The following is a 21,431-nucleotide window of genomic DNA, read 5'->3' on the forward strand; positions in this document are numbered from 1 at the left end:
TATCCATTAATATTTTATAAACTAGCACAACAGTCTAATTACATTATAACCTTCCTGTTACTTTAAATGGTAAAAGTTTTGATTAAGCTATAAAATTTTATTTATTCAAAGATAAAACCCAAACTAGCACACATTAAATACTTTTATTCCCAGAACAATTGTTTGTAGCTTATTTCACCTAGCTTCTTTCTTTCCCAATGTAAATAAAAGCTGTTATGTAGAAATCAGTCCATTATTCAACACATTTCACCTCATGCAATGTAAGCTACCAGATCTGTTGTCTAAATTAGACTTCACACACAAAAACAGATCCATTGTCCAAAATAAAATGAGGACTATACATCATCCTTCCGACAAGGCAAAAACAGCACAAGAAACATCACTGGAGATACTTGGCGTTTAAAAATGACTCCACTAATAGACCTGATCCCACGCAGCAGATCAGCATCGCTCTAATGGAAGCGCAACACAATTAGACCCAAACCCTTGCACTAAGAGGAGGAGGAGCCTTGCTTTTTCTTTTGTTAAAAAATGATTTTATGTGTGTCCTTCAACTGGCTACTGGGAGTATGATAATTAAAACATTTAAAACAGCACAAGCCCCTCAGTCTCTAATCTGAAGCTCAGGTCAGCTGTCTGTAGATTCTAATTTGTCCGCCATTTGTATTCATGACAAGAAAATACTGAATATTTAACAGCAAACCAGCAGGAGGAGGTATTGTGGGCTTCGAGGTTAAATAATTTGATTTCTGTGCAGATTACATGTAACATCCAACAACTAATCTCACACCTGATTTGGCAATACAATTACAGTAACGATGCAGGTGCACCATCACTACAAAGCGCAGAAATGAGAACTTTTTCTCAAGGGCTGGGAAGCAATAGCTTTAAAGTATTGCACTGCTTACCACCTTCTAAGGCCACTTTTTCAATACAAAAGCAAAAATAACCTACAAAGCATGTCAATAGCCACCGCTGCTTTGATGGCACTAGAAGCGCCTTCTATTTCAGCTCACTAAACACACACAAAACACAGGTCTGTCAAGGGGCCTGCATGATGTCTTCTGGTCCAGTCTCCTGCCTTCGGGCAGGAATACATTGAAACAGAAGCTTTGTTTTGATCCAAGATAAACTTCCATCTGTTGAAAAGTCCAAGGTCTCTTTTAATAGAATAGACTATTTCTTAAAAGTAAGAAGACAAAGATAAGGCATAAAACCAGAGCAAATACCACAAGTTCCTTATAAGAGCATCGATTTGACTACAAATGTCCTAAACTACACCCCATCGCACATACTTGTGCACACACACACACACGTGCACGAGAGACAGAGAGAGAGAGAGAGAGAGAGAGAGAGAGAGAGAGAGAAGGAGGAGGAGGAGGAGGAGGAGGAGGAGGAGGAGGAGGAGGCGGAGGAGGAGGAGGAGGAAAGGAGAGTGAGTGAGGGAGGGAGGACAGGGAGATTAAAATTAATTAAATAAAAAACTCTTAGCATGGAATGCATGCCCAGGATACTTTAAGGAGTTGAAGAATGTACTTGAATTAAGATTTATATTATAAAGAGAGAAATCAGATTATTATACATAATCACATCAAATCATGCAGTAATAAAAATATATTTTATAATTTTAAAATTTTCCATCTTTTGAATATTTTCTGGAACAAGATCATTAAAAAATTACATCAACCTGTTTTTTTTCCCATCTGCTGATTGGTAGTTTTATTTATCATAATTATTGAACAAATCTGAGGACAAAAATACTGATGAGGACATTCAGTCATGAAGTGGGTGCTACAATACTTGAGGGTTTCTGGGCCTACTTACTACACTGATACTATCCAAGGCCGAATTTTATTTTTTTAAATTTTTTTTATTAAAAAAATTTCTGCCTCCTCCCCGCCTCCCAATTCCCTTCCCCTCCTCCCCCACTTCCCCCACTCCTTTCCCCCTCCCTCTCCAGTCTGAAGAGCAGTTAGGGTTCCCTGCCCTGTGGGAAGTCCAAGGTCCTCACCCCTCCATCAAGGTTCAGGAAGGTGAGCATCCAAACAGCCTAGGCTTCCACAAAGCCAGTTCATGCAGTAGGATCAAAACCCAGTGCCACTGTCCTTGGCTTCTCATCAGCCCTCATTGTCCGCCATGTTCAAAGAGTCTGTTTTTATCCCATCCTTATTCAGTCCCAGTCCAGCTGGCCTTGGTGAGCTCCCAATAGATCAGCCCCACTGTCACAGTGGGTGGGTGCACCCCTCGTGGTCCTGACTTCCTTGCTCATGTTCTCCCTCCTTCTGCTCTTCATTGGGACCTTGGGAGCTCAGTCCGGTGCTCCACAACAGTGTCTTGCATGCAGAGGGCACTCACTAAGTACTTGTGGACTGAAATAAATGGCTAACTATGGTAAGTAGACAGACAATTCTCTAAGGTAGGTGACATGTTTCTGTTTTTATCAAATACTAGCTTAAAGAAGCTGGAACTATTGAATAGTATCATCTTTCAAAATGAACAACCTGATTTAGTGTGTGGTATTACTTCTCTTCAGATAATGAAACAGACACACAATAAAAATGATCTGGTCAAAAAGCCCATGGCTGAGGAGGGGATAGGTCTTAGAAGGTAACCTTCTACTGTGCTTTGCTAAAGAACACACTGGCAAGTTTAAACTTGTAGATCAGCACTGCTCTCAACCCTGGCCAGAGACAGTCGCTACTTTCTGCAAAGACTCATAATTGGTAAAAATGCTGAACATAAGTGATTCCTGAGTGCTCAGCCTTAAATGGGACATGTAGATCACACCCTGCCCTCAAGGCAGGGTGAACAGTGGGGAAGAGGGGACAGAAGAACGGAGAAGAGGTACCTACTCAACACATCAAGGCAGACATGCGGTCCAGGTTTCTCTGCAATCCCTCAGTTCCTACCTGTTACAGGGCCCTCCTGCCTGGCGCACTCCCTACCCTGAACTCTCTAGCCCAGAGAGCTGGTTGCTCTTCCTCATATAATCCACACATTTTGGTTGCCCGCTCCTTCTTGTGCCTTTAGTCCTCCTGGCTGCTGTACCTGGTCTCCCTCCTCCCCTCTCCCTCAGTCTGGTCCTATCCACTCTGGACTCTCCCAGATCTCCCTGTCTTTGCCTCTGCTCTCCCATATGTCCACAGTAAACCTGCTCCTCACCACACCTAGGAGCAGACATGCTTCCTTTTCCTTTTCATTTCTCCCCCTCACCCCACTCACTTGGCGCTTTCAAACTACCCCTCAAATGGCCCTAATTACAGTTGTCTCTCCCCATATTTCCTTCCTTGCCCTCCTCCTCACTTGATCCCTCCACCCCAGCTCTCTCCCACCATCCAGCTACAACTCTCTATTTTGTCTCCCTTAGCCATCTGACCCCCCAGTCTCTTACTCTATACCTAACCTCTCCAGGTCAGTGACTGACCACCTCCGAGGGCATGTGCACTCATATACATATACCCCTACAAAGAATATTATCATACATACAATTACAAATAAAAATTAATTTTTTAAAACTAAAAAAAGTAAAATGAAAGTTTTAAGTTACCTAACAATATGAACTTTTGGGTACTTTTCTTCTTATTTTGAGAAAAGTTTACCAAAACGAATTTTACTGAAAAAAAAATTACTCCCTTTAAGCCTTGGGGTTAGATTTGCAGTGTTAGATCAAATTTAATTAATTTTATAGAGAGCTAGATTTTGTATTAGATATTTTATTTTTAATGTAAAGAAATAATATTACATACATTTTCCAATTTTTATACAAAATGTTTGGGATATCTTTAAGTATCTTTAAGTATAATTTTGTAGAGATTAAATAGACTAGAACTAACACTACAATTCCTGCTACCCAAGAAAATAAAAATCTCTAATTAGTAATGGGAATTTTAAACAAACTTTCTTTTTAAGGTAAGTGGCACAGACATCAAGACCTGAGCTTCTCTGAGCTAACTTCAAGACCAACTAATGTTATTCTGCAGGACTGATTTAATAATTTGTCCTCACAGGTTAGGACTTTGGTTAAATAATTTTGTTCCCATGCCAGTATTTACCTCTGCTGTTAAAACACAGAAAACTTAGGTAAATAAATAAATTTTATCCTGACAGTGGAATGAAATGTAAGAGTCCTGTGGTTTCAGTAAAGACCTGAAGGCACACAACACAACTGAAAGGCACCCGACTGTCCTCATGGAAGTCCAGATGGTCACATCTCTCTGCTGTCACTTCATGCTCACTATCACTACTTCCTGAAGTTGGTACAATGTCCATGACAGCCAGAGAGCCACAGTCATTTCCGGTTCCTCAATGTACTTTATGGCAATTATGCAAAAATTTCTAGAATTTGCAAAAGAAAAAAGCAATACCTGATCCTATAACAGCTTCACACTACACTATATATTTAGATAGCAGATAAGAAGATCAAACTTTCCTTAGTGGATGGGAAAACTGGGCTTAAAGAGATCCACTAAGGTCATAAAGATGAGAAGACACTAACCGCTATTTAAATTTTCTAAACTTTATTACTTTCTTTTCATGATTTTTTGGCTCTTCCTATTGTACAATGTAAGCTCTTATGCTAGGGAATTGATTTTCCCCCCAGATCTGTTCACATGGCACAAAGCAGCACCTCACATTTAGTGAACACTAGGTAAATACACACACACACACACGCTTAAATTTTAAAAGTGATTTAGTGTGTATGTTGTATGTGTGGTCATGAGCAGACCACAGTGAGCATGTGGAGGTCAGGATAGTTCTAGGGAGCTGGTTCTTTCTCTTCTTCTGCTTTCACACTGATTACAGAAGCCAAAGCCAGGTTGACAGGCTTGGGAAGCAAGTGCCTTTGACCACTGAGTCATCTTGCCCATCTATGAGGGTTATTATCATTTTTAAATGATAAAAATTACTAAAAGGTCAATGAAAAAATATATGACATAATAAATACAGCATTATACTCCTGTGCGGCAACTCTAAGTAACAATAATAGCTTATAGTTCTATGTAGTTATGAAATACTTTCTAATTATGACATGTCATTTTATAACAATCTGGGCAAATTTTATTATCTTCCCTACTACAGAGTCACATTAAGCTCACATTGAGCCAAGAAATAGCAAAGCAGATTCTATCTCGTTCTCTTGGCTGGAAGACACTAGGGCTGTTCCCACGAGTGCGCACTTGACTCCCTAGGCTGCACCACCTTTCCTGAAATACACTGATGAGCATTCAAGAGGAATGTCTGCTTCCTAATGTTTAATTTATACGGAAAATGGCTAATTGAATACAAAGGCTGTAGCTTTGAATTAGTATTGAAATTTGACTTTGTATGAGGAGAAATATTAAAATTGGTAAGGAAAGACATGATGGTGATTACTGGAGGCCCACCAAAAGTCACACAGATATCAGTATAACTGTATTTCATGAATACACACAACTGGTTGAAAAGAGCTATAATATGATCAAAATTGGTTTCCAACTCCATAAAGAGCACAGCTAAATACATGATACAAAAAGGTGCCAAGAATAATCACTAGTACTAAGCAATTCTGAAGATGTATGTAAACATGGTCAAAATTTGTAATATACTTAAAGTAAGTAAATTACATTTATGAAAGCCAATACTGCAATGACTATATCCTCAAAAGCACTACAGCACTATTAAAAAGAGAAAACAAGAAAGATTTTTCTCTTTGTTAAAAAATAATTAGGACATACTGACTACAGCTACTGTTATGTCATATAACACAAACAAAATGACATGTACGAGAAAAGGCTAATAAGATTTCACAACCACATTGTTGCAGTCACGGCATCAAAGAGACTAAAAAAGTCACTTACTGCTGAGGGAAATACATGGTTTGATAAAGGACCAAGTGGTCTGGAGTGACTTTTGATTAATTAATGACTAAGGAAAATACATCATACAGCAATGTGTTCAGGTTAAGTAGGTTTTCTTAAGAATATAACACTCTAGCATTTCAGCTAATGTACTAAAAAGACAATTACTGATATTTCAAATATACTGCATTATAAAACACACAGGAATGTCACAACTGATACACAGCAAACACAACTTTCCTTCGGAAATATTTTAAATCCTGTGGTGGAACTTCCTAATATGGTAAGTCAAAGTAGGAAGTTCTCTTGAGGACTTAAATGTATGCTATTATAGCACATCACAACAGGTAGCCAATTCAGAATTGAGGCCACCGAGAGCAAGCTTTCTAGTTGTTTAGCCTTATACTAACATGCCAACTGGACAAACACTGATTCCTAAAGGATGGCCAGGTACCCGTTACTGCAGTTAGTCATTATTTATGTATTTAGACAGGATCTCCTATATCTCAAGACAGTTTCAATCTCACTATGTAGCCAAGGGTGGCCTTGTTCTTTACATCCTTCTCTTTTACCTCAACAAGTGCCTCAAAGACAGGCATGCGTGACCATGTTCAGCTTCTGGGCTTTCTTTTATAGTTACCCCAATCTTCTTTTAAAGATATGGAAGAACTCCAAACACTCATGCTTTTCTCGGGATTTAGGTGCTGAATCACAGTAGAGGGGAAGGGGGGGGGGGCAGTTCTTCTTCTGAATATGAAAGACTAAGAACCATAAAGCGCTGGGATGGGCAAAATCTCTAAGCAGGGAGTCTGAGAAATGAGATGCTAAGTATGGCTCTAATATAGGTCCTGAAATACTAGAGGTAGGTGGGACACTGAAAGTGTTCATACAGACTGGCCAGTCTAATGAGAGAAAAGCAGATACAGATGAGAGGAAAAGGACACTGATACCCCGCTAAAACACATGCTTGTGTCTGGAGTACTTCATCTGGGAATTCCAGAACACTAAAGGACAAAACACAATATGGGAACAGGTCTAAGTAAGGACAAGAACACTGTAACACAGAGATGCTTAGGAGGTGGAATGCAAGATTGAGAGAGGAAGACAAAGCATGGAGGAAGGAAGAATGAAGTCATAGTCTCTGTGTGTGTGATGGCTGTGTATATGTAGAAGAATGTGTGCCCATGCACATGGATGCAGAAGCCAGAGAGGGATGCTGGGCAACGTCCTCTATCACTTACCAACTAGACAGGTCTCTCCGAACCCGAAGCTTGCCTTTTAGTGTAGGCTGGCCATCAGGAACACCTGGGATCCATCAGTCTCTGTCCCCCAAAGCTGGAGTCTCAGGAGGCACAGCCACTCTGGGCGTTTACATGGCTGTGGAGATTCGGACTCCTACCCTCTTGCATTTACAGAAGAGCCCTTCTGTCAGCCGTTCCTCATACCCTTAACTATGTTACTTTTTAAACACGAAGAGTAAGGCTTGTGATTCGTGACTGTTTAAGGAGAATCTTCATCACTTACTAGCTTTATAGACAGTGATTAAGACTGTGTCCTGTGGCCAGTACCCCATACATTACAGGAATGATATAATATTACAAAACCCAGAGCTTCTGAGGATTCGCTGGAGTTAAAATACGTAAACTATTGAGAACATGGCTGGAACTGCCTCTCCCTTTAGTCTCGATTATTCATAATCTCACTTTGATTAGAGGATTATTAGAGAGGAAGGGAGGAAAGAGGAAATTAAGGCTAATTTACTTTATTTCTTATCGGTCAACTGTGACAAAAGACTTGAGTTCTAACTTAAATAAACAAGACTTGCAGCTTGCCTTCAGCCTTTGTTAGGACTGTCTCATTATGTCCACATTTTCACTATTCACCACTTCCATGAATAATTTAGCATTAGTTGCCTGAGTTTTTTGGAAACAAAAATATTCAAAGTTAAAAAAAGAAAAAAAAAGAGCCAAGCAGATTGAGCATTTTTGAATGAACATTAGGTGAAAAAGAATTCAAAAGCCACTATCCTTATACCAAATAAATTCATTAGCGATAAATAAAGTGCAATGAAGACCATTATGTTTGTAAATAATTAAAACATAATTAACACCCTTAAATGAATATTAAATTAAGTATAAAAATAACATTTGGAAAACCCAAGCTGTTGTATCAACACATATTAGAAGTTAAATTCATTTTCAATTATCTTCTTTAAAAGTATGCTAAGAAAGCTAGGCGTGTTGTCATATGTACAGAATGACATGGTGTGCCATTATATGATGTGTCATTATATGAATGATGTGGGGAGACTGAGGGCGGCCTGAGCTACATTAGTAACTTCCAGGCCAGTCTCAGCTACATGTCAAGACTATTTAGAAAACTGAGCACGTATAACCAGAACATTTCTGAACATACACAGGAAAAGAAGAACCAAAGTGAGATATTCTGCAAGTCAAAAAAAAAAAACAAGAATTACCTGTTTCCTTTAACTAAAAGATGTACCTTTAGATAACTCTAATAGAATGAAAAGAGTTTGTGAACAGCTTATGAATGAAGGCCCTTTAACATGTGCTAGGGATATCAGCAAGTGGAGAACCAACTGAGCTCTGTGGAAGGACCATGCAAGTACTCAAATTGGAGGAGCGTAAGGCACAAAAGTTACCTTGGACAAATTTTGGTATACAGCCTGACTTCTATCTCAGACACAATACTCCCGAACATATTATGCTATTGATTTAAGAACACTCAAAGGAAAGGAATGCATAACAGGCAAAGTGAAATTGCAAGGTACAGCTTTTGCTATGCTAATACAATAGCTTTGTTGAGATAACAGAGTGGATAAGGGAAGCCAGATAGACAATATTTATCTACATTTGAACAATGCTTTCAACCTTGTGCTGCATATCAGCACGCTGAGAAATTGAGATATGAATTGTGTAGATGATGTGACAGAGTGAATTACTAGTGGCTTCTAGATTTGAAATAAAGGATTATTATCCTTTCAGATATAGAAGTTCATACCAGTGTATCTCAAGTTTTAATTTGCAGCTAGACTAATTATGTGAAATAAAATAAATGTAGCTTACACATTAATCATCTTCAGGGAAAGGTTAATTTAATAGAATTCAATATAATCCACAAGAAAAAAAATTTAGGAGCAAACAATAACAAAGAATCTAAAAGTGACTGATTCACCTATACAAAACAAGTACAGGGAAACTCATAAATATAAGACGTGCCTTTCATATTTTAGAATCAGTGTCAAATAGGTTAATTAGTTGATTTTTTCTTTATAATATATTATTTTCCAGTTTTTTATGCACAGAAAATTCAGCGAACTTAAGTACAGATAGAGCCATATAGTAAATACTGATAGTATTTCCTAGTATTGAACTTGTAATAGGTAATGTTGGAGAAAGGACATAGGAGAGTTGGCAAGCACTTTTAATGCGATTAAAAATCCAATGTAAACCTAAAATAAACCATTTAAGTCTGGACTTAAAAAACAAAAGGCAATTGTCCATCACATAATCATTTGTTTATACAATAATTCAAGGTTTCTATTATCTGAGGCATTGTGATGCTAGGTCATCTACAGTCCTGTAGTGTATGCTTTAGTTAGCACAACAGAGCTGGGGAAAAGCAATTAACACAGGTTAGGGTTTTTCAACAATTCTCAGATACAGAAGTTGAAAAGGTACTATGTATTATATATATATAAAGACAGTTTAACCTAGTTAATCTAAGTTCAAGAACATTGTAAATAAAATTACAATATAGTACTCTACTACCTGTAGATATTAAAATATCTTGAAGTATCTTTTTGAAGGACATTTAGAACAAATTTATGATAAAGATATTGTTAGAAATATCACCATATTGGTTATTATTTGGAAATGCAGGATTTGAAAGTATTAAAAACTTTATTTTAGGCCGGGCGGTGGTGGCGCACGTCTTTAGTCCCAGCACTCGGGAGGCAGAGGCAGGCGGATCTCTGTGAGTTCGAGACCAGCCTGGTCTACAAGAGCTAGTTCCAGGACAGGCTCCAAAACCACAGAGAAACCCTGTCTCGAAAAACCAAAAAAAAAAAAAAAAAAAAAACAACTTTATTTTATGGGGATAGGAAACATTCATTATATTTTTCATATTACATTCAATAATAATGTTAAAAACTGCAAATACTAGCATTTCTTATTTTTTAAAATTTGATTAAGACTCCAAGATCTAAATGACTGTGATTAGGCTAAAGCTACTATAAAAATGGTGGATGTAACATGTACTCACTACTTGGCAAGAGACAGAACCACATATTTTATAAGGTCAGTGTTATCAATTGGTTATACTAATCTGAGTCACATGGTACTTCCAATCCCTTAGACTGCTTTCTGCCCAGTGTTGCATCTACAGGTTCTCCAGGCATACCACACACCTCAGCGAAACCAGAGAATGTGCTGAACTGCAAATGCTATGATGTATGCTTTATAGAGCCAAAGGACGTGCATTTGCTAATGGTTTCTGCGACCAGGGTTCATTTGCTCAGTGTGTTATAATGTTAGTTGATTACTGATAAGAGCAGACAATAAGGATTTCTTCAGGTCAAATCAGGCAAGAATAATATACATAATACTTATATATGTGGATTTGTTTGAATACATGTCTTTGTAGAGTTCTGCACCAAAGCCTATACACCTTTCCTACAGGTTGACGCTGTTAGCATTTTAAACTTCCAAACTCAAACATTTATGGTTTTGCTGGATCTCAGATGCTAACCAGAGATGAAAACCACATTTTTGGGTACTGGTTGTTATAGTAAAAGATGTGTATGGATTAGACTAAAATTTCAACTTTCTAATTTACTCAATAACATACAAAGCCAAAATCTGCACTCCGTACATTGTCAGTTTTCCACTTCTCAGAACACAGCTCCTCTTGTGAGCTTTGAGAAACTGAAGGGCTCATGATGTGCTTAGTGTTTGTGTAAGAGTCTGTGTGTGAACATGCTTTCCACAGTGCTGATGTGACAGTCAGAGGCCAGTTTTCAGGAGTTCAGATAGTGCTAGGGTGGTCAGTCATGGGGAAAGTGGTCTCTGCCACTGAGCCACCTCACTGTCCCCACAGGAGGTTTTTAAACTAATCTATGCTAGCAAACCTTTGTGCCAGGCAATGACCATAGTATAATGCTGTAATAGTTTAAGATCACGAGATGGCATGAAGCCCCGTGAAGGTATTAGACCATATTCTATGGCCTATCCAGAGAATATAAGCACTGTGCCAAACTGTTACTCCGTAGGGGGCTAAAGAATCATATATTTTTACCTTCCTCTTTTCTTCTCTTTGCTTCTTCTTCATTCCTTTCTTTAGCTTTTAGTGCTTCATCAGCTTTTGCTGTAAGAAAACAAGAAAAAGTCTGCATTTATTTTATGCATACCTTGTAAATGAGAATAGTGGGGAAAGGAAACAGAAATTTAATATTTATTTCAAGTTTTCAAAAGAAATATGGCAATTAAGATTTAGAGCTACACATTTGCATTCTTCATTCAGAATTTATATATAGAGTATTTACTTATAATTCTTGAGTCTTAGTTCAAGATACCCTCTGTACCAAAAGAAAATGAAGATGAGCAATGCGAGGCTAAAGCATGACATACGAATTGGGAAAACAGTTGGTTATTAAAAGCCAGCTGATTGACCAGTGGAACATATCTGCATTAAAGTCTGGAGGATTCAAATTCGATCTTTAAGAAACTTGCCGTATCGGTGTTGCAATATCAGATTAGGTGGAACTTCTCTCTCTCTCTCTTCCTCATGCACATCATAATAGAGTTTTATTCATGTTATGACAGCATTTGCTAAAAAGGATCTTTTTTTCTCCCTAGAACCTCTTCCCTTATTACTTAATTATCTACTAGTTGCTCAACTGCAGGGGTTTTTCAAACACTTTACTACAGATGTTAAAGAAGATTAAAAATATACAGCACAGTAACAAGGGACTATCAATATACTCTGTAAATTAATTAAATTTCTGTTCTAGCACATCATTTATTCCGAAGCATTAACGTCTCAAAGGAGCGATTCTCCTTTATTGCCGTCTTACTGCCTGATGAGTGAACTAAGCGAAAATAAGTCTCTAACAGCATTAGAGTTGATGAAATATTAAGTTAAAAAAGTATTGCCTCGTCAAAAGAAAAAGAATCAGACTATGCCAGCATTAAACTTTGGATCAGCCTTTATCATAATGGTAATAGCAAATAGAAGCTCTGATTTTAAAAATATACTGCAGTTGTTGCTGCAAAAACATTTCCTATGCAAAATTAACATATCTTTAGACCTATAAAATCTGGCCTAAAGAAGGAATTTAAAGAAATTCATGTATCATAAAAAATAATTTTTCTTCAAGCTTGGTTTTCTTCACCATCAACACTGAGACTTTTTCTTAAGGTATAAAGCTCACATAATGGTGTTATGAAATGCTATATCTAATGACATGGACATCTGTTTCCATTTATAAGGTTTTATATATCCTTAGACTGTGTTTAAATCATGAAACATTAAAACTTTATGTCATTTTACATCATTGCAAAAATCTAGCAAATTAGATAATAAAAACAAACCAGCAGTAACTCTAAAGACTTTTACTTCATTTACACTTTATTCACCCTGGTAGAAGGACAAGGATAATAGAAATTCCATTTAAATTCAATTTTGGTTATATGTGTAATTGTAGATATACCCCTTGAGTCATGTAAAATGCTCGGCTTATGTTTCTTTCAAATTATCCCGCTCAGATTCCCATTCTCCTCCTTACAACCATCTTCAATATGTATTAGCAGAGCTCATTAGACTGAAATTTAATAATGCAAACATCAGGTGCATTTCAAGAGCCTCCATTAACAGCGTAAGATGGATTGCTTATATAGAACTCTTGGGCCAACCGGGCACAATTTAAATTCAATAAAGTAGCCTGCCTAAATCTGATTTATCTATTTGACTATGCTGGTTTGTCCTTTCTTACTGATTTGTTGCTATACATGGACAATTCATTGAAATATCGTTTTGTATGTTTTTTTTTAAAATAACAGAAAATGGCTCTGGTGCTGTAGTTAAATACTTTATGTAATTCATCTTCATACTGCCAATCAAGACTATCAAGTATTTGTGTATGCATGTAAATAAATAACCCTGTGAATTTTATTAAAATAACATAGATAATCTTTTTTTTTTCCTTAGTATTTGTTAGTTTATTTTAAGCTCCTGGACAGAGCCTGGCTTAATTTTAAAAAGTTTAGTTAGAAGGCTGGAGAGTAGGCTCAGCAGTTAGGAGCATTCTGCTCTTACAGAGGACCTGGGTTCCTTTCCCAGCACCCGCATGGCAGCTCATAACCGCCTGTAACTCCAGTTAACATGGATAATCTTAAAAGTACACATCAGAAAATTTTGTCAGTGATCTCCATGTCCTCCACAAGGAATATGAATGAATTCACTTAGAGAGAATATACATTTAAAGTGAACCATCGGGATAAACTCCTCTTTGATTACAGGGAAGTGTGGAATAAATGGTTCTCTCCTAATGCTATTATAATGTAAATGTGGAAAGAAGCAAAACTTCTCTAGTCATTCATTTGATTCACCTGAAACATCTGTGCTGTCCAAAGGTAGAAATTCCATTTTATAGATGAAGCCCCTGAACACAGCTAGATGTGCCCCACAATTAGACACTAAGGAGCACAAGCAGAACCACTCCTGTGATTTACCATCTTCTTTGGCCTTTGCAGTACCATCGACTCCAAAGCGTGTCGATTACTTATAGACTACTTTTCTTGTCCAAACTTCTATATAGTCATCAATTCTTTGGTGCTCCCCAATTTTCCAGGCTTTGCTTCTTGAATATTCAACCTGGAAGTTATGGCTTTAATGACCCCAACAAAATTCACTTTGCATCTAATTCCCACTGTGAGGTTTTAGAAGTAGGATCACAGGATCTCTAAGATGAGAGTAGGTCGTGAGTGCTGTCTTCTTGATTGGATTCACCAATAAATCTCATGGATGAACCTCTCATAAAAGTCAGGTCTTTTTTATATACCTCTCTTGTCCTGAGTTGCTTGACATGCAATGCCTTTGGACTCCGCACTGTCTCTACCAGCAAGAAAGCCTCAAAAGATGCAGTCCTTTGAGCTTGTACCTTCCAGGATTATGAGCTAAATAAACTTTTATTCTTCATACATTGCACAGCCTATGGTGTTTAGTTATAGATGTACAAGAGCCAAGATATTGGATAACAATACAATTATTTCCATTCCATGCTTATAAACACCATCATGTCCCTCATTCATTTGTTTTAACAAACAGTTACTCATACTTCTGGCCATTTTCTATTTTTTCAGAATGGTCTCCCTACAAAACAGTATATAAGGCTACTGGTTGTGCCCAAACCTAATGATTTAGAAGCTTGCATCCTTATAGGTAGGTAGCACCTCTTCATCCAGTAAAGCCATAGGTGGTGTCTATTCTTAGTACTTGCAACTTATTATAGTTTCTTCACTACAAATGACAATAATCTACCAACATCCCTGAGACCCTGGTATTTCCTCAGCTCTACTTATATTTACCTTCAAATTTTTACATCAATCAAGTTTACTAACATTTTGCCTTGGTTAATAAAATAAACCCACGGGCTGAAGAGATGGCTCAGAGGTTAAGAGCACTGACTGCTCTTCGAGAGGTCCTGAGTTCAATTCCCAGCAACCACATGGTGGCTCACAATCATCTGGTGCCCTCTTCTGGCCTGAGGGCATACATGGAGGCTGAACACTGTGTACATAATAAATAAATAAATCTAAAATAAAATAAAATAAACCCACTCACTTTTGCTTTAAAGCCTATCCTTTTCGTAGCCTTTGGGCATCAGATGCTCTCTCCTCTATCCTCAACTACAAATACACTCAAGTCTCACGGACGCTGCACAGTGCTTACTTTTCTTCCAGCATCAGTACTGCCATCGCGTTTTCAACAGCTGCCTTACCCCCAATTTGCAATGGTCACGAAAAATGAAAATTCTTTTATAGTTTAGTTATAGTTTCTCTGTTTTGTAAAATTGGCTGCGGAAACAGCTCAGTGATAAAAGAATTATCTATTATGTGTGAGACCATCAGTAGTATTCCTAGCATCGCAAATAAATGGCTATAGCTTTTCAAAGTACTCTGATGCTCTCATAATGTTTCGGCTTCTCTCTTCCTTCTTCACCTTCTATTGGGGTAGGATATGGAAGGCTCACATTGTTACCTGGAACCCGTTCGCGGATATACTCACCCATGGTCCCTTTCCTAAGCACTAGAACTACCCATCAGATATTTCAAAATTGTGCTCGTGGTTGAACTGACAATCTTTCCCACAATGTTTCCAAGTTCTCTTCGCTTAGTATATCCCTCCCTCTCTTTTTAGCCAATCATCTAACCTCTCACTCTGCCAGCGTTCTGACACTTCCCTCAAGCTCTATGCTCATATCTGATCACCAGGTCTGTGAGATTATCTCTAGAACGCCCTCACTCCTGTCCATGTTCAACAGTCACACTCAGATCATCTTTGCTCTCATGTTCCTATTGTATTCTGCTCTTCTAATCCCCTTCCTTCCAGTGCGCCCTGCACATGACCACAAGCGCAAAGAATACATTGACTGCTCTACATCCCCAGAAGCACTGCCTCTAAAGAACACAGAAACTCAATAAATGTTGAGCAAATGGTAAAAATACCTCAGAGGAACCATGTTAAAGCATGTGCATGTATAGATCTCTATAAAAATACCATAGGTAAATACCGCGAGAGACATTGACCCCAAGTCCTCAAAGCATGCCACTTGAAGCCCTTCAGGGTCCTCCCTCCTTATCAGGGATCTGCCATCTGGCCTTCTTGAGCCTTTTGTTACACTATATCTTTGTTCTTGCTAGGGTGTACATTTTGTTTTCTTGCTGAGAAAATTGTAGCTGGAAGTTTTAGCTAAATACCACCCTCTTCTGTGAAACCATCCCTATCAACAACCTTCAAATCTGTCTGGCAAGGAACTTCTTGTCATATGTCAGCTCACTGCCAAAGTCATGAAGATCTAAAAGCAAGGACGGAAGGGGAGTGAAAATGATTTTGTAATTGCCAGTTTCTTTCCCCAACTACTGGTTGAAATGCGGCCCTAAAGAATGAATCCGCATTACTGATTTCTGCGAAGGGCAGTATTCTCTTTATGACTTGTGTCCCGTATGACACAAGCACGGAGCACGCACGTGCTGCTGGGCAGCTGTCTCGCTGTCTCATTGTCACAGTGTATGGCCCAAGACCCCTCAGCAGAGTAGGTGTGCAGTGAATGGCTCTAAAACAAAGGGAACAAAAAGTACTTTAAAATATAGATATTGTGCTGTTCGTCCAGAAATAAAATATTTTAGAACAGAACTCATCGGAGGCTGTTTTACTGGCGTGACAGGGAGCGGAGGAGCAGAAGAGGTAACAGCATAGGGGGAACACGACAGGGCATTATTTATTAATAATATGTATTGCCCACAGCAAGTATCAGAGTTTATTCTTATCCTTACTAATTTTATAAAATTTCATTAGTACTATGACTTTTTAGATCATTAAAATAGTTTGCATAGGGTGTATTTTAAATGATTTTAAGAGGTATTTCATATACCTTGTGGGAAAAAATAAATAACGTCAAGAATCAGAAAAGATTGATGGGGTACCAACTAAACATACTTCCATAAAGAGCCACAATGATATTTCTAGAGAAAAATTTTTCGAAAGTCTATTAATCTTCATCTAGAAGTTCTTTTGCATATGTAGTTAAATCTTTGATATTGTACCACCACGAATTTACCAGAAATGTTGAGTTCTTAAAACAAAACAAATGGAAAGAGATGGGAAGAGATACAAAGAAAAATGATGAGGATATCACAGTTGATCATATTCAGAACACTATGAAGAAGTTTTAGGGAGGTTTTAGTCAGTGGATACCAATCACACTAGTCAGGCCTGGGGCAAATGTCAAGATGGAAATTATGACCGGAACAGCTGAGCAATGGTACCTCCCCTGTATGTGTATAAGGATACAGGCAGTATTTGCCCACAGGCAAAAACAGTGAGTGCAGAGGTGCTGGGGCCTGTGAGGCAAGCGCTGGCTATTACTGACCCTTAAAAGGAATGATAAGCTACTGGTTTGTCCTTATCAACAACACATCTTGCCACTGACAGGAAAAAAATGAAGACAGGTTATAATGAGGTGAAATGTCAGGATTATGGGGGCCGTGAAACAGAATGATGAACAGCCAACCTAGAATCACCACATATTTGAGAAAAATCAGTCCCATGAAACAGAGAAAACAAGAGCAATATAAACAACAATATTCTACAATAATAAAGTCTTGCAATCAGAGTTAATAAAGAAAATGTTCTGGAATCAGAGTAAATAGATAGCATCCTTAGAGTCTGAGATAATACCAACTGTATCTTAGAAATTACATTTTGATCATGAAAACAAAACTCACTGTGAACTCAAGAGTGGAATGAACACAGTTGAAGACTAAATGAGTACATTAGATTTTATCTATGAAAATCCCCTGAATGTAGTGGGAAGAACAGAATTTAGACATCCAAGAGGCAGAATTATCACCACGATTAAAGCTCATGTTTACCGAATGCTCACCATGTGCCTGTGCTCACGTATTATCACCACGATTAAAGCTCATGTTTCCCGAATGCTCACCATGTGCCTGTGCTCACGTATTTGCGCAAGTTTCACTTGATTATCAACACAGATCTGGATGTTTACTGTACTGCCATCCTCATGTTACAGGTGAGAAGCTGAAGCTCGACATCATTAGATGTGCTTTTCAAGGCATGGAGTCAGAGGCACAGAAGAAACCTTTGTGTTTATTAAGAGGAGTTCTTGCTAAAAGCAAAGAGGATATGGGGAATAAAAGACTACAGATTTCTCTAGAACTCCTGAAAGACACAAACAATGGTCAGCTTGTGAAAGAAGGAAAATTAAAACTAGATTTATTTTAAAAAGTTGTTATAAAATTATGAAATATAGAATATTAAAAAATACCAAGTAGCATCCAAGAATGCCTGGGAGAAGAAGATTATCTACAAAGAAGGAAAAAGCTAGGTTGGTGTCTAGTTGAACTCTTCAAATTACTCCAGACAGAAACCACGGAGGTCATATTCTCTGAGGATATTGAAATAAGAGTGTGGAATTACAAGGCAGAAACTAGAGCTGCAACCCTGACCGAGCCCCAGTTATCCACTCAGAGTTACACTTTAACCCTTCTAAGTGAACTTTTATGCAAAGAGACGAATGACTGCTTGTTAGAAACCATGTCAATTCAAATAAAATGAGTGAGGGTATTATAGAAGAATCAGAAATTATAAAGTAAATGTACCACATTTTCCACAAATAATAATGACATCTTGAAATTTGCAGGCAAATGGATGGAGCTAGAAAACATCACATTGAATGAGGTAACCCAGACCCAGAAAGAAAATTATCATATGCACTCACAGATAACTGCCGCAGAAAAATATTTCAAGACAGAATAACACGTTAGGGCAACGTGTAAGCACATCACAGAAACCCAGACCATCTATGCCATCCTTTGACATATGTTTAGATCTTACAGATGTTTTAATTAGGGTTTCTATTGCTGCAAGCACCATGGCCAAAAGCAAGTTGCTTACACTTCAACATTATAGTCCACTATTGAAGGAAGTCAGGAGAGGAACTCAGACGGCAGGAACCTGAAGGCAGGAGCTGATGCAGAGGCCATGGTGGGATGCGCTGCTTACTGGCTTGCTTCCCATGGCTTGGTCAGCCTGTTCTCATAGAATCCAGGACCACTAGCACCCCAGGTGCAAGTGGTGGCAGTACCTGCAGTGGGCTGGGCCCTCTTTTATCAATCACTAATTAACAAAATGGCCTACAGCCTGATCTTACAGAGGCATTTTCTCAACTGAGGTTCCCTCCTCTCGGATGACTATATGCTGTGTCAAGTTGACATAAAACTAGCCAGCACAGCTTCATTAGTCTTCAAAATACATTTGAGAAAATTTCTCGATATTTAATTCTTTCCTAGTGCATCTACTATGAATGGCTCATGTTTATTCAGTTTAAATGCTGTTGTGTATTTTAGAACATCAATGTAAGAGACAGACATAAACTAACAGCTGTCATTCCCAAGGAATTCTAAGTCTGAATGTTTTCCACACCAGTTATCATTTGCACAAATGATTTTTATTGAACAAATAGGCCCAAGAAAAATAATTTGTCTAAGGTCAGAGTGATCAAAATACAAACTGAACCTGTAAATTCTAGCTTAACGCTCTTTACACAGGACTTCCTACCAATTTACTAGTCTGGAAGCAAACAGCAAACAAAATTAGACAACAATTAATTGCTTTATGCATGCTACTGATTATGGAGAAGCTTTTATCTAAGTATATTTTATTTAAACACATACACACAGAGAGAGACACACACAGATAGAGAGAGAGAACCGGGGCAGTTTCCTTTGTGAGAACGATTAGCACAAGCTTATTCATTTCACACACTAATGATGGCATTATAAACCATACCTACAGTTTCTCCTTAAAGGTATTGCTAACTCCTGTGAGTATTTGAGTCTGGTGAAAAAAAAAATCCTCAATCTTGAGATGTTCTTCCTCATTTTCCAGAAGGGCATATCTCATCTAACGCTAAAGGATCAGTCACTACTCTATTCAGTACAGTTCTGAAGCACTTTGTTGTTCTTCAATAATTCCTATCTCCAAAAGTACCTTCGCTGTCAGGGCTGTATGTAAGCAAATGCCAAGTGCAGGCACTAGTTTGCCCGCGATCTGCTTATGAAAGAGATAATGGCAAAGGCAGAAATGGAGCATACTCAGCTGTCCGTTTCCTGTCAAGTTTCACATTAAGGGTTAAGGCAGGTGACTGCAATCACGTCTGTCCTAACAGGGTGTCTGTGCATCGATGGAGAAACTCAGAGGCATCTGCAGATAGCCTAAATCTCACTAGCTATGTCAAATCCATTACGGTTTTCACAATGTACACAGCCACTGGCTTTGCATGTTTAAAATGCTGGTTGGAATACCAGCTCCCTCCAAGTACAGAAAAGAAAATATTGAATGAATTTGCTAAACAACAAAACAAAAATGTTCAAAACTGTGAATTTTGGTGATATGATAAAAATGAACTACAGAATTATAATTACTTTCTGTTTCTGAAAAGCACCGGTGTGGAAACATAACGTTCCCTGATTGGAGATGTTTGTTTTCTCGGCAAATTCCCTTCCGTGTACTTCGAAATGCTTCCTAAGAAGCGCCTTTTCTTTTACTATTTTATCCTGTGACACAGTTTTTTGGACTGTTTCTTACTTCTTATAACCTGAAGTAGGTTTTAAAGCCCATAAAGATCGGCTGCAGGTACCTCTTTCCCTCTGTCTTTTTTTAAGAGAATTTTCTGCCACTCATTAGAAACAGACATCCATGGACCTGCTCCGTGTGACCTAGGAAGCCTACAGGTGTGCTCGGCCACTGCACCCGAGGGCTGTGTATCTGCACTGCTGCACAGGACGGGAGTTTTTCTCCCGAGTGCATCTGCTGGAATCCACGAGTACTCCAGTTTCAAGGATGGCATAAAAACAAACCAGCTACTGGTTAAGATATTCATCTGTATTCATGTTGATAGATGATACTGTCTTATTTTTTCAAATGTGTGATGTCCTATAGCTTCCTGACCATTTATCTATCTTTTCATGACTCTTTCTACAAAGCTTCTATTTGAGAAAATGAAAAAAACTGTTTAACCATAGTAACTGTCATCTACTAAAATATAAAAACAAGTTAAGAAATTGAAAACAATTTAATAGTGACAACATGTATCTACTACTGTGATACCTTGGAAAAGGCAGATTTATTTATTATTTATTTATTTATTTTGTGCAGAGGCCGGTACGGAGACTGAGAATGGCTTCATCATCCGTGTCTCTGCCTCTGGAAACCCAGCCCCTTGCCGTTTGTCTAGAGTCAGTTGGCCACCAGCACAACCCCACTCCGTGAAAAATGTTTCAGTATTTTAGAAAACTGGAATTGGAGCTATGCAACTACTAGCTTGGAAAAGAATCTTATCCCAGATCCTAAGAAGAGATTGCTAATGCATCTTCTTTTTAGTAACCCCAGCACTCTATAAATCCATGATTAAAGGTAAGTAACTACTGGTAAGCTGTCATTATAAATGAGGAATAAAGCACAGGAGCAATAATTAACAACATGTTTAGAAATAAACAATAAGAAAAAAACCTTAACACACTTCAAACTATTTTTGTTATTTTCTGTCTACACATGGCAGGAGTGCATGGCACTGTCACGGCGGCACCCGTGGCCGTCATAGGGCAGCTCTGAACTGGTTCTCTCCCATCTCTCCTGGGCTCTGGGCCAGCACTTGGGCCTTCAGGCTCCTGAGCCATCCTGCCAGCCAGTTACAACAACAGTTATGTGACATATATTTTCTTAAACTTTATGTTTTTCTATAACCAAAAAGGTTGCCTCTTTGAAAAATTA

The 21,431-nt window shown here is 38.2% G+C and overlaps 1 protein-coding gene across 1 annotated transcript in view; it reads right to left on the bottom strand.

Moving 5' to 3' along the window:
- Positions 1-21,431, bottom strand: part of Rsrc1 (arginine and serine rich coiled-coil 1) — a 275,985-nt gene that overhangs the window by 40,960 nt on the left and 213,594 nt on the right. The window contains exon 7 of the mRNA XM_041659536.1: positions 11,154-11,222. Coding sequence (XP_041515470.1) covers positions 11,154-11,222 — 69 coding nt within the window. The remainder of the gene's footprint in view (positions 1-11,153; positions 11,223-21,431) is intronic.

The sequence above is a fragment of the Microtus oregoni genome, unplaced genomic scaffold, assembly GCF_018167655.1.
Source record: "Microtus oregoni isolate MIOR12 unplaced genomic scaffold, Mior012 000010F_ref0000083, whole genome shotgun sequence".
Lineage (NCBI taxonomy): Eukaryota > Metazoa > Chordata > Mammalia > Rodentia > Cricetidae > Microtus > Microtus oregoni.